We start from the raw sequence: 13,493 nt of genomic DNA, 5'->3' as shown, positions 1-13,493 counted from the left end.
TTAAAAGAAGAACCGGAGAAACGATTGGGCAGTAAGGATAACGAGGTACAGTTGGGACGGTGAACATCAATCCGTCATAGACTACTTTCTGCTGGGAAAAGATGTGAAACAACAAACTAAAAATGTTAACGTGATACCAAGCGAGGTCATTGGCGGGGACCACAGATTGTTGGTAGCAAGTGACTTCACATAAAAATCTTCATAACATCAACAGCATTTATAAAAACTAAAACCAGTAAAAATGAAATCTCTCATTTAAAAATGAAACAGAGATGCAAAACCCGTGAATTTGGTACAATTGCTGAAAGGGTCCATACAACGAGGGAAACATTATATTTCCAGGAGCAAATATCACAATTAATTATGTCAACAAACTGCAGAAAAAAAACATGAAATTGGTGGCTACACATTGACATTTCCACATCTCTTTAATACTTGTAGACTTCAAACTCTGCAAGTGTTTGAGAACTGACCTGGAGGCGGCGGTCCTGCCGGTAGTAGTCGCTGGGCAGGTTCCGCAGCAGCTCCAGGTCCTCGAGGGGGGCCAGCCCCTCCTGCTGCAGCAGCTCCAGCTCGTCCGCGGGCCCCGGCTGCTCCCCCCCATCCTCGTCCTCCTCCTCCGCCCGCGCGATCGTCTCCTCGTCGTCCGTCGAGCCCTCCCGCGGCTCAAACTCCTCTGCAAACCCACACGCACTGTCCCTTCGAACAGCAAGTTGCTGACACTGACGAGTAGAGGTGTGATATCTCAACAGTCATAGATTACCACAATTTCACTTCATAATCACTAACATCTCATAAAAAATAATAATCCAAAACCCTACACCAATCCCTCACTTAGCACAATTGGACGGTCTCCGGGTAAAAGGTAACAAGTCAAGAATTCACTTTTTGCAGGAGAACCAAAAAACTCTTAGATAAAAATTTAATTTAAATGCTTAAATTTTTCTTGCATTACTCTTTTATTTACCAACATAGTTGCCAATGATTAAAAATTAGTGATGGGCCGAGACTCGAAAATTCGAGTAGAGTCGAGCGAGTAGCATCAGCTCGGCTCGGCTCGGCATTCGAGTTTATTTTACTCGACGGGGCGAAACTCAAAAGGAAATTCGGGTAAAACTCTATGATAAAATAAAATTGAATTACAATAAATTCTTAATATCTCCTTACGTGACTTCGGCCGACACTAAAAATTACGTACGTAAGACCGAAACACGTACTTACAAACAATGACGACAATCGGCCATATTATTTTTATTTTAGTTTTACATATTGCCAACTTAACAGGTGTGACCACATAGCAAAGAAGACGAACACATTTTTAATAAACAAAACACGAATTAAATTTTATAATCACAATATCGGCAGAAATATTACTTTTTTTTTTTAGTAAATCCGTACTACAATCGGCGCAACGTTACAATAATAAATTAACGGTAACGTTATATTTGTGCGCATGTTTGCGACTGATACGCCACCAATCACGAAATGGCATTTAAAAAAAACTTTGCTCCACTAATTTTAGGAAGTATAGGTTGGCGAACATAAATTTTTTTTTCCCGTTTGTTTACACTATTACGTTCGGCGAGATTGCGTTTTGTATAATTGTTTGCTATCCAAGTTAAGTGTCAAGTTAAAATTAATTATGAAGTATAAAGTATTTTATAAAGTGTAACTATTCAATACAAATACAAAAGCATGTATTTTTTGGAAGTGCCAGCTTGCGATTGGCCGGCAACGTAAGGGCATTAGTGTTGTAGCAATAATCTTTAAATGTATTATATTTGTTATGGGAACGTTTATTGTAATGTTGCGCCAATTGTAGCACGGCCTTACACTTCCCATAAGTGAAAGTTTTCAAAAATGTTCTAATGATTGTGTGAATCTTACCCTAACCTTCGCGCCAACAAGCCTAAATTATATTCAATGTTTTATTGACTCGTGAATGCTACAGGCCGCAGCTAACTCGTTCGGTTCAAAATAAGGTAAATATGTAGTTGAGCGGTATTTGCGAAACAAAAATGTTAAAAATCTGAAAATACTTTTATTACATGCTCTTTAAATTCCTCTTTTCATTAAAGCCAGCGAATATAAAAATTTCAAATACTTTAGGAGATATCGAATTTTTTAATTTTTACAGTTGGGCGATATTTGTTAAATAAAATTTAAAAATTTCGAAAATACTTTTATTCTATGCTCTATACCTCAATTATTGAATTGTATTATATCAGTTAAGAATTTAACCTAAATGAATTACAGTAGAACCTCGATGATACGTTCCCGTTTCATACATTTTCCCGTGTCATACGCCGATTAATTTTGGTCCCGCCGAAAGTACTATATTTACAATGGTTTACTTTCCCGGAACATACACTTATAAAATCATTAATTTCCCGTTTCATACGTTTTTACGAAGTGTAAAAGTCCAAAATTCTCAAAATTTTTGTTATATTCCTCCTGATAAACTACGTTTTAATGCTTTTATTTTGAAAAACGTTCATTGTTTACATTTGCAAACGTAAGAAAATAACTTTATCACACCATAGATATTGATAGTATCAGGAAGACTGTGCACTTCGCTAATAGCATCTATGGCCAGCACCAAGCGAGACTAGTGGCGCAAACTAGCAATGATTATGAAAATGGTGCACGTGCTTTACCAAGGCACGGATCTCATATTTTATGCATTCATTAATCTTTGAACTGAATATACCCGTTTGTTATTGTTTTCTTACGATCGGAGTGTTTTGTATTTTATGTTTCTCAAGTTAAAAATATTATTGAAAATTGTTCTGTTGCATAAAGTTGTTTGTAAAAAGTAACAAACAAACATAAATTTCTGATTTTCTTTTTACAATAGCCTAATTTTTTTAATTTCTAATTTAGGCTTGGTGACTTTTCCTGCCCTCCAAGAAAGGACTTCATAACATTTTGTAAGGCCACTGTTTCTCATGTCAGCTTTACTTGATTATGGACTGTATTTTACATTTCTGGTGGTTTTATTATATGTATGTATAATTATGAATTCATATCTTTCATATAATGCAATTATTTACACATTACGTATTTAAGTTTAATCTTAGATTGTACTGGTATGCTAGATTGAAAAAAAAAATATTATTGCCATTCCCTTTTCATACACTTTCCCGCATCATACACCATTTTTGTGCCCTCCGTTGAAAAGTGTATGACAGGGGTTCTACTGTATTTGTATTAATAAGTACTTGTATTTTAAATATATTTGATTAAGTTGGCCATGATATAACAAGACAACCATCTAAGGACTCTTAGCAATAAAGAGCAAATATTCAAGCTCGACTTAAGTGTCAAAGATTCAAATAAAAATTCAGACTCGAATCGACTCGACTTGAATTTATGATCTACAAACTCGACTCAAATCGACTCGAACTAATTATTGTAAAATTCGACTCGACTCGACTCAAAAATTTGCAGGTTCGTACATCTCTATTAAAAATGCATTACATATTCTAAGTAGGGATGGGGCGACCGAATCCAATATCCGCCGAATCCTAGGGATTCGAAGATTCGGTGGGTCTGATATAGGATTCGTCAAAGGATTCGGTTTTTTACTATTTACGGAAAAAAATACAGTAAAACTCACTTACGAGGTCCCGCATGGTAGGTTTTTCCATATAAAGCGTTTAAATTGCCCGAGGTCTCATCATTTATGCCATTAAATGTGTGATATAAAGTCCGTTAAAATTTTTTCTGAAACTTTCTGTCTCAAATTATGGCGCACGTAAATATGAAGAAAAGACAAATGAACAACACCATACGAAGAAATATGGATGATGTACCATAACTACAGTACAAACAATAGTTATTTTAAGATAATTACCATAATAAGAACTAAAGATTCTTTGTAGAATACCATAATTACTACAGAAGCATGATAGCTACCATATTTGCACTATAGTTACCGTAACAACCGAGATGTATATTTACCGTGATAGTAATGTATTATTTATTTATGACATTAAATTAAAGAACATTGTTGAAAAAAAAAAGGATGTTAAACTTTGATGTGTACGGTTGGCACATGTTGCTAAGAAATAATGTGATGTGAAAGAATGCAGTACTACTACGAAAAGTGAAAATGGTACTCGTGGATTTTTAGGTTATGGCAGTCTCTTTCGTTTTTCAGTAATATCGGCCGAAAATTAACAAGCGTACTGTATCGGAAGTCAGCAGAAATGCTGATTCAACTAAATATTGGCAAAATCGGCTTCTTCAATACAGCTCTACATTTAATGACATGAGTAAACATATTTCAGACTTCAGGATATTGAAAAAGACTTTAATTTCCATGTAGGTTTATGTGTGTATGTTTTTTTTGCAAGTGTAAATTGAATGAAGTAAAACTCTTTATTTTTATTACTTTCAATTGATTAAACTTTAATGACCAGTTACAGATATTTATGACACTAATTTTGAGGTTAAGCAATTTTACTAAAGCATTCCAAGGTAAATATGTAGTTGGGCGGTATTTGCGAAAAAAAATGTTAAAAATCCGAAAATACCTATATTTTATGCTCTTCAACGTTCTCTTTTCATTAAAAGTGGCGGCGGTAAGAAATTCCAAATAATTTAGGAGATATCGAATTTTTTAATTTCATCATATGTAGTTGAGCGGTATTTGCAAAAATAAATGTTAAAAATCCGAAAATACCTTTATTATATGCTCTTCAACTTCCTCTTTTCATTAAAAGCGGCGGAGATAAGAAATTCCAAATACTTTAGGAGATATCAAATTTTTTAATTTTGCAATACAAGACCTGTGGAACCATTCGAGTGATGCCATTTTTGTTATTTTGCCGTGTATTCGTGAATACGTGAATCGTCAATGCGAAATTAATAAAATGGTTGATTAGGTCAGGTCAGTTACATTATTAATACTTTCAAACTAAGCAGACATTAAAGATAATGTGAATTAATTTTAATTATTCTTTAGTTTTAAATTATTTATAATGTAACTGACCTTACATAACAAACCCGTAACAAAGAATGCACAGTAACAACTCACGTAAATTTTTTTTGTTACTTATTACTTGCGCAACAATATCAAAATAACAAATAAGACTTTAAAATTAGAAACGTTAAAAACTCACCTAAGTTGGAGGCGGTAATTAAACACCGTTTTAAACAATAAATAAACTAAATAATCACGTATTGGTTCGTTTGAATTCTGGCCTATCACGAACAAATACGTGACATCATTATCCAATAAAAAAAGTAGATACTCGTACGTAAACAAGAAACAATGACAATCGCCACATCAATGCACTGGTATTGTGATGAAATTTAAAAATTCATATCTCCTAAAGTATTTGGAATTTCTTATCTCCGCCGCTTTTAATGAAAAGAGGAAGTTTAAGAGCATATAATAAAGGTATTTTGGATTTTTAACATTTTTTTCTGCAAATACCGCTCAACTACATATGATGAGATTTTAAAATTCGATATCTCCAAAAGTATTTGGAATTTCTTACCTCCGCCGCTTTTAATGAAAAGAGGAAGTTGAAGAGCATACAATAATGATATTTTCGGATTTTTAACATTTTTTTCCGCAAATACCGCCCAACTACATATTTACCCATTCTAGCCAAGCAGGTTGCCAGCGAGAGACACTTCTCTTCTGCTGTAAACACTATCTCCAATCGTAGAGCTAATTTAACTCCTGAACATGCAGAACAAATTATTGTTCTGCATGATAGATTAAAGAACAGAATTTAATAAGACTCTGTGACAATCTCTCTCAGAATTATTGTGCTGAAAAGTGGCAATGTTGAAACAATGTGAATGTACTTTTCAAACAACATGATTTTTGGTGCTAAGTTTGTTGAAGCTCAGTAAGGACTCCAGAAAAATTGACAAGGATGAAATTTTCCCAAAGATATGTTACATTTACACAAACATATACTTGGTTATGTTAGTTGGATGATATCAGTTACTAATGAACCAATGGAAACAGGTAAGATTCAATGGAAAAAAATGTTATTTTTTTCTAGCAGTCCAAAATGTAAACACACACTGTAAATAGTTACCCAAAATTAATAAGCCCACTTCATTTTAATACTTTAATCAAACATTATACTAAGTTTAAGATAAAAAATAATTTCCCAAAAGTGTAACTGTACCACAAAAGCTCGAGCTCGGCTTGAAGTAAAATTCTTAGGCTCGCAGACCTCTAGCTTATTTATAGAAAAAATCCTAACCGCTAATCTGTACTAAAACTGAAATTTCTCAAGAAAAATTTTTTGTCTTTATATACACTTAGGCTATACCAGAAATGTACCAAACTACATGTGATAAAGTCAAGGGACTTTTAGTGCAAGCAGAATACATCTCACTTACATTAGATATGTGGACATCATTTGTTAAAAGATTCGGGTTTGGGTTCGAGATTCGGCAATTCCAGTCGAGGATTTGAGTTAGGATTCGGATTCGAGGAAATCAGGATTCGCCCCATCCCTAATTCTAAGTATACTTAAGAGTTTAAGTGACTTGTTCACTAAAAATCACTAAAATGTGACTTGTACCTTTTACACGGAGACCGTCCAACTTATGCATTCCTAAAAATGTTCCTGTTAGTCAAAATTGCATATTCTGAAGAAATTAATCTCCATAAATAGCAAGCACGATTCCAAATGCAGATGCTTTCACACATATAAATACTGGCAGACGAGTGGGCAGACTCTACTTTGTGTGTGAGTATGTAAGTTCCTTGCCACTGGCTAGACTGAAGTTCATCACGTCCTGGTCTGTGGCCACCAAGTCCTTTGACATTCCATAGACCCAAACTGAATTTGCCATAGCTGATGTCTGCACAACAGCCGATACAGTCAGTCCTGTGCATACATCTCTTTCCCCCTCGTATTGCTAACTGTATGCCACGGTACAGCTGTTGTTTACCGAGAAGAAGCAGACTTTGTGGCATTATACCAGACTTTTCTTTTTTTTTTGCCTGTGACAATTTCGTGCTGACTGCTATTCAGACCTGGGGCAGTAAAATTAACACAGCGCCAAATGAATTTGCGCAATTTGAAGTCGTGCTACGTGTGGGATTGGAGTAAAAGAAAAGAGCGCTTTAATGTTCCTAGATAATATTTAGTCAATATCTGTTGAGAAAATGAGATAAAGCTAAAAACATAAGAAAATGAGAGGATCATAACAGACTTACTACTAGCTCGCTGTAGGAAAGGTTTTGATGGAGATTAAAAACTGACGAAAACTAGCTTCTACTGCACAGCTTAGGTTCCCCCCCTGACTTCTTTGCAACAGAGAATTTCCGTCACTCCCCTCTCTGTCGCAAAGAATTGTGGGGGGAACCTAAGCTGCGCAGTAGAAGCTAGTTTTCGTCAGTTTTTAATCTCCATCAAAACCTTTCCTACAGCGAGCCAGTAGTACAGGAAACCCCCCACAGTTAAGAGGAATGTTAAATGTGACTCACCGTCGGAGGCGGAGAGGGGCTGCAGCTGCGGGGTGGGGGAGGAGCGCCGGGAGGACTGCAGGCTGGGGGCGGCGCTCGGGCCCTTGTTCATGCTGGCGGCCAGCATGGTCGAGTACTTCTCCGTCTGGTCAACGATGAAGCTGAGGTGCTGGTCCAGGGCCTGCTTGCGCTTCTCCTCGAGCCGCGTCTGCTGCTTGAACTCCACCAGCTGCACAGACGACCGCACGTCGCAGGAACAAGCAGTACACAGACATTCCCGTCGGAGGACGTGAGTTCTAGTACCATGTTTAGGGCACCTCTTTCTAATAGCATGAAGGGAAAAGGAGAAAAGTTACACACACACACAAAAGAGGGGAAGGAGGAAAGAAATACACACATACACACACAGACAATTCTCTACTCAAAGTGTACTCGCCTAGTCAAAGGTGTATTGGTGTTAGTATAGTGAGATTATAACTGCAATGCTAGCTGGTGTTCCAAGCACAATATCATCTCTAAGGGAAATACTATGGACTAGAGTGCATTAATTCTTTACACATGCACCTAAAGTGTGATTAAAAATCATGGGTACATCAAGAACCTTGGTTCTCAGTTCCAGTTCTTATACAGTATAACCTTGATTATCCGTTAACCTTATTAACCGGGTTTTCTATTTATAATTAAATATTTTAAAAAAAGAAGGCAGAACAATTCTTTAGTTAATAGACAACTGCGCAGCACACAGTGTTGATGTTTGACTGGAAAACTTCAAACTGATGTTTCTGCCACCGAACTGCACATTTCAGTTGCAGATCTTTGAACAAGGCATTATTCAGAATGCAAAGGTACATTTTCAAAAATGCCTTGTTGAGAGGTTGCACATACATTACGTTGAAAGTGAACACCAACATCAATGTTCGTCAGGCAATTGAGATGATCAAAGGTGGATGGTGGAATGTTCAACAAGAAACTATTGCCTACTGCTAGAGAAAGTCTAGAATTGTAAACTGTAATGCTGACGAGCTCACTGCAACTTCATCAGACAAGATGCAAGCCACAATAAAGCACAAACATGTGAAAGCAATGATAATGACCCTGAAGTATGGCAAGAAGTGTCAGCATCTATGCAGTTTGATGCTGTTTCATTCTCAGATTGTGACAGCTATGGAAGCTATTCTCAGCTTACAAAAACTGAAAAAATTAATTTCTAAACTTGAAAATGTTCTAGAAGAGTTCAAGAAATCTTTCTAGCAACACAGAAAATTTTGTTTAACAGAGCATCATTTCAAAAACAAAATGAAATAACATATTATTTTAAAAAATAAAAAAACTAAGTTATGCAGAAACACCAATATTTAAACTGATGTCAATTTTCACCAAATGATGTTTTATCTTAAAATACAGTAAAACCCCTTATTTGCACTTTTCAAGGAACCCCAAGGAAAAAGTGTAAATTGCGGGAAAGTGTAAATTGTGGGAAAGCACTTTTATTGGCAGTTAATGCTAAATTTTAGCTTAAAAAAATGTATCAGCATTTACTGGTGCTACAAGACAAACTATAGTTGTTTACAACACATTTAGGGCACTGCAAAAATATAATTTTCTTAAATATAAAAAACAATGCAACATAAAGCCTACATTAAATTTTTCAATAATTTTAATTTTATCTTCAATAGATAAAGTATTTCGTGGAACTTTATACCTATCCATCTTCAATCAAAATCTTGCCATAAATAATATTGTGAACGATAAAAAAACACGTGCTAACCAAAACGAACGTTGACTAATGTAAACAATGAAAGCCATCATAGATATGTACTATACATAATGCAGCACTACTAAATATACGTACTGTGTATGAGCGCTTTCCGGTAGTATCGATAGCTCAGCGCTTCGGACTATGCTCTGCTACGAGAGTGCTCTATGACACCATAAATAAAACCGTTTGTGGTTCTGCTACGAAAGTTCTCTATGGCAGCAAAGATTAAAACGTTAGTAGAGGAGAGGCACCATAGAACTTGTCGATACATCAAAACGAAAGGTTACAGACAATAGGCGAACTACTTCAAACTTTTCACATCTATGACTAACGTGACGAGTATTTACATTTTTACCGTGTTTTGAAACGTACATTCCGGGTTTTTTGGTTACGTAGCGGTGTAATTTCAGGGAAAATGCAACACGAAAGTTAATGTACAATAAAACGGACCTACATAAAATGACGTTATTTGCGGGAAAACGTAAATAACGAGAACGTAAATACGAGGTTTTACTGTAACGCTATTTTTGATTTATTTTATGATTTTTCTCTTTGTAATGATGATATGTATGAATTTTTCAGTACTCAATACAATAACTTGAGGTCCCTGTAAGTACCTAGCAATGAGATTCTACTGTAGTGTATTTCAAAACAACGAAAGTAAATTTCTACTACACAGTAATCTATGATAAAAAGGAAAATACCTGTTTAGTTTACAGTGACTTGTGCCCTTTTGTCTCAACATGTGAGGAGTGACGCAAGAGGTATCTGGCAATTTTTTTTTTCCATTCTGAATGCGCCATATTTAGTTGTTTTACTTTTTTCTAAATGTTGTTCATTCAGCTAGCCAGTCCTCTGGTAGAACATCGGGGAAAAAAAAAAAACTTTGCTTTTAGAAGTAAGTTTTTTTTGACGTGACATCTAATAAATCAATGAACTCTGTATGCACGCACGAAAAAGAATGACTCATTGTCCCGTTACGCTCATTGTACGCTTGTGCTGCATCTATCTCTCTTCCACTCGATTGGAACAACCATCGATTTGACTTTTTCGAGGCACTTTAAACTTGAAACACTCCCATTCGTTTCCTACTTTTCCTATCCTTAACAGAATAACACAGATTGGAAGAAGTTAAATAGCAAACACGTATAAACGTTATAGTTAAATAATCTGTTCGTTAAAGTAATAAACATATTTGAATTATTGAGTGAAAATAAAATATTTCAATTAAATTGTAGATTTCATTTCACTCCTTTGTATCCATACAAAATAGTGATAATTCAATAAAAATTATTCAATTTTATTCATAAAAGTATGCAATCATTTCATTAATGTTTTGTTATGACGTCATGTTAAACTATCGTCCGTAAACCGACTTTACAGACAACCAATTTTTTTAACATCAATTGCTACAACTACAGAAGACTGCTTTGGTTGTAGGTTCTGACCTTCTCGACGTTGGCCCAGAAAGTCTTGATCTCTTTGGCAGCAATGCTGGCAATCTTCTTGAGCCTCAGCTCCTGGCCTTTCTCAGCTTTCTGCGCCTGGATGGCCTTCTCTTGGAAATACTTCTGCACGCACCTCGCACACTGCAACAGCCATTACACCCACCTCTCCAACAAACGCATGACATATCCAACACATGTATGACATAAATCAACAATTACAAACTAAGAATAAAAAAATTTAATTAATAATACATAATAATTAATTACATTAATAAATTGATAAAATAAATGTTAAACCACATTTTATTGCATAATTTTCGCACGCTCATAAACGTCACACAATTATTTTAAGGCGTCAAAATTTTGAGAAAAAATTCTTTCATAAACTTAGCATGACGCTTTTGGACCCGCTGTTAAGATTCTGAACACTTTGTGATGGTAGTTCTTCTAAATGAAACAATATATTTTAAAGTTGAAATCTAATATTCATTGGATATTACGGCTTACTTATTTAATTGACAGAAATATAGTTATCTGATGTGTAAATTTTCTTTTAAAGACTTTCCAAACATTTAACCTTTATCTGTTTGTCTTCGACAAACTGTGTATCGCTTATAAAATGAAGCAGCGATATTTGGCATCATTCATGTTTGGTTAAGTTGATGGCCATATACAGCAAAACCCCTTATTTGCACTTTTGATGGGGACAAAGTAAAAAAGTGTAAAAAGCGGGGGAAAAGTAAGAAATACGTTAAAGTTAATTAAAATACAGTCACATCCTGCAGCGTTCATAACAAATACGGGCTACATTACACATATGCATTGCTCCACAGTAAAAAAATTAAAAAAAAAAAAAAAAAAAAGGCCGCAAATTGGAAATTTACCGCCAATAGAACGCCATGCGCGGAGATTATCATTGTACTCAATCAGCTGTTGTTTCGGCGCGGCGTAGCCGCCGGCTGGCTCTCCCTGTTCTCTGAGTTGCGCATACGCAGTATAACTCACTCTACGCTCCGCCCAGACTCGTGACCTTCCATCAGCAGCCAGCCAATAGATGCGAGGTTAGCGGAAAAAAATATAAGCTCCACCTCCCGTGTTCCACTTTTGTCCAGTTCTAATAACAGTTTATTGGTATACGCACCAGTTTTCTCGCTGCCGTGACATGTTCAAGTTTACGTTCATCTTGAGGCCTTGATACCAATAATTAATTATTTACGATCTCCAGAAATAAATGGTTTGTTTAAAAAATATGTGTCAACTACAATATTTCCGAAATCATAAAATACGTATAAAGCAGTTACCAAGACTACGCTCATTTTATCATGTGAAGTTTATGTCTTGTACCAGTATTTCGGCTAAGTTGTGACACAAATATAGTATCACAACTTACAAGCAGCCTCGTAAAGTAATATTCCCGACATTCCCGGTACGTTTATACATTCGTAAGTTTACATTGTTCCCTAGTACATTTTAGATTGTCTCCTGCTATAATTATCGGACTTTTACACGCCAAGGCTTAAATTATTATATATTTAGAAATAAAAACAACTTTTCATGTTATAAAATATAAATATATATATTGCGATTTAAAATGTTCATTGTCGACTATAAACGTTACGTTTTTCACAATGTTTTTAGTAGAGCTGGGCCGATCACCTATTTTGCCGATCATGCCGATGCCGATCATCTGCTACCGATCTTGCCGATCTTCTGAGCCGATTAGAGCCTTTCAAGTACCTCTGATTACACGTTGCTTTTGACGGATCACTATAAACGGTGAAATATTCCCAGACAAAACTACTTTTCATTGACATGATTACTTAAAAATCACAACATAAATTTCACGTACTAGCGATTATACAGGTAAGCCCGGAAGGTCTTGTCAAGCTTCTCAGACACCAGCGTGCAGCTGGGTTAAGGCCAAGGTCATGTGACGTAACATCTACCGAGGCTTACTGCGCCTTGGCAGCAGATGGATAAAAATAGTAAACTCCCCATTATTCGTGTTCATTGGGACCCGCCGATGCCCGGATAATTGAAATTCTGTAAAAAATAATAATAATAATAAACCCGGATAATCGGTTAACGGTAAGGGCCGTCTTCGAATTGTTGTCTCGGCTTAAAAAAATACGGCACTGCCTAGCCATTAGTTCACTGTCATTTACAGCAGCCGAAGAGAGAAAGATAAGATCGTGCTGACCTTGTACACATAAATTTTGGGTAGCTCCCCACCCCCCTCCACCCCTTCGACCAGCCGAATGCCAGACAGACACGTCACTCGCCAGGCGCCTGCCGTGCGTTGGCGGGCGGAAAGTAACTCAGCAGCACGTGAAACAACATTCGAACAAACGGGAGACCGGAAGCAGAAGTAAGAACATCTCCCTCAAGTTTAAAGAGTGACAAATGTGACAGTTGAAAGGGGGGGGGGGGGGGGGGGGGGGGGCGCGACACAAAGGGTCGGTACAAACAGCGTTGCAGATTTTGGTGGCCCACACGATGGCTTGCATTGTTTGCCGGCCGCCGGCCCGCGTGACGTTAATTTTAAGCGCTGACAATTTTAGCTTCTCCTTATTTTCTGCACTTTTAAATCGTCCCGGATTATCCAATTCCCGTATTAGCGCGTCCCGGATTAACGAGGTTCTACTGTGGGAAACAAAACTCTTCATCAACCAGGTTTTTATACAAAAGAAAGTTAAGCTCTATTTCCCGCTAAACAGGATAATAATATTAATTTCGCTAAACAAAACTTTCAATAGGCCATATTTAGCGAGAAAAAACTAAATAGATGAATTCCCGAAGAGTAGTTGTTTACTAACCACAAAACTACTAGCGCCATTAA

At 36.4% G+C, this 13,493-nt stretch overlaps 1 protein-coding gene across 1 annotated transcript in view; it reads right to left on the bottom strand.

The window, feature by feature from the left end:
• Positions 1–13,493, bottom strand: part of LOC134540351 (helicase domino) — a 329,560-nt gene that overhangs the window by 279,422 nt on the left and 36,645 nt on the right. The window contains exons 5-7 of the mRNA XM_063383024.1: positions 10,655–10,795; positions 7,469–7,676; positions 474–676 (exon numbers count right to left, since the gene is read on the bottom strand). Coding sequence (XP_063239094.1) covers positions 474–676; positions 7,469–7,676; positions 10,655–10,795 — 552 coding nt within the window. The remainder of the gene's footprint in view (positions 1–473; positions 677–7,468; positions 7,677–10,654; positions 10,796–13,493) is intronic.

This window comes from Bacillus rossius, chromosome 16, assembly GCF_032445375.1.
Source record: "Bacillus rossius redtenbacheri isolate Brsri chromosome 16, Brsri_v3, whole genome shotgun sequence".
Classification (NCBI taxonomy): domain Eukaryota; kingdom Metazoa; phylum Arthropoda; class Insecta; order Phasmatodea; family Bacillidae; genus Bacillus; species Bacillus rossius.
The sequence above is the reverse complement of the archived record's forward strand: the minus strand, read 5'-3'. Positions and strand labels throughout refer to the sequence as shown.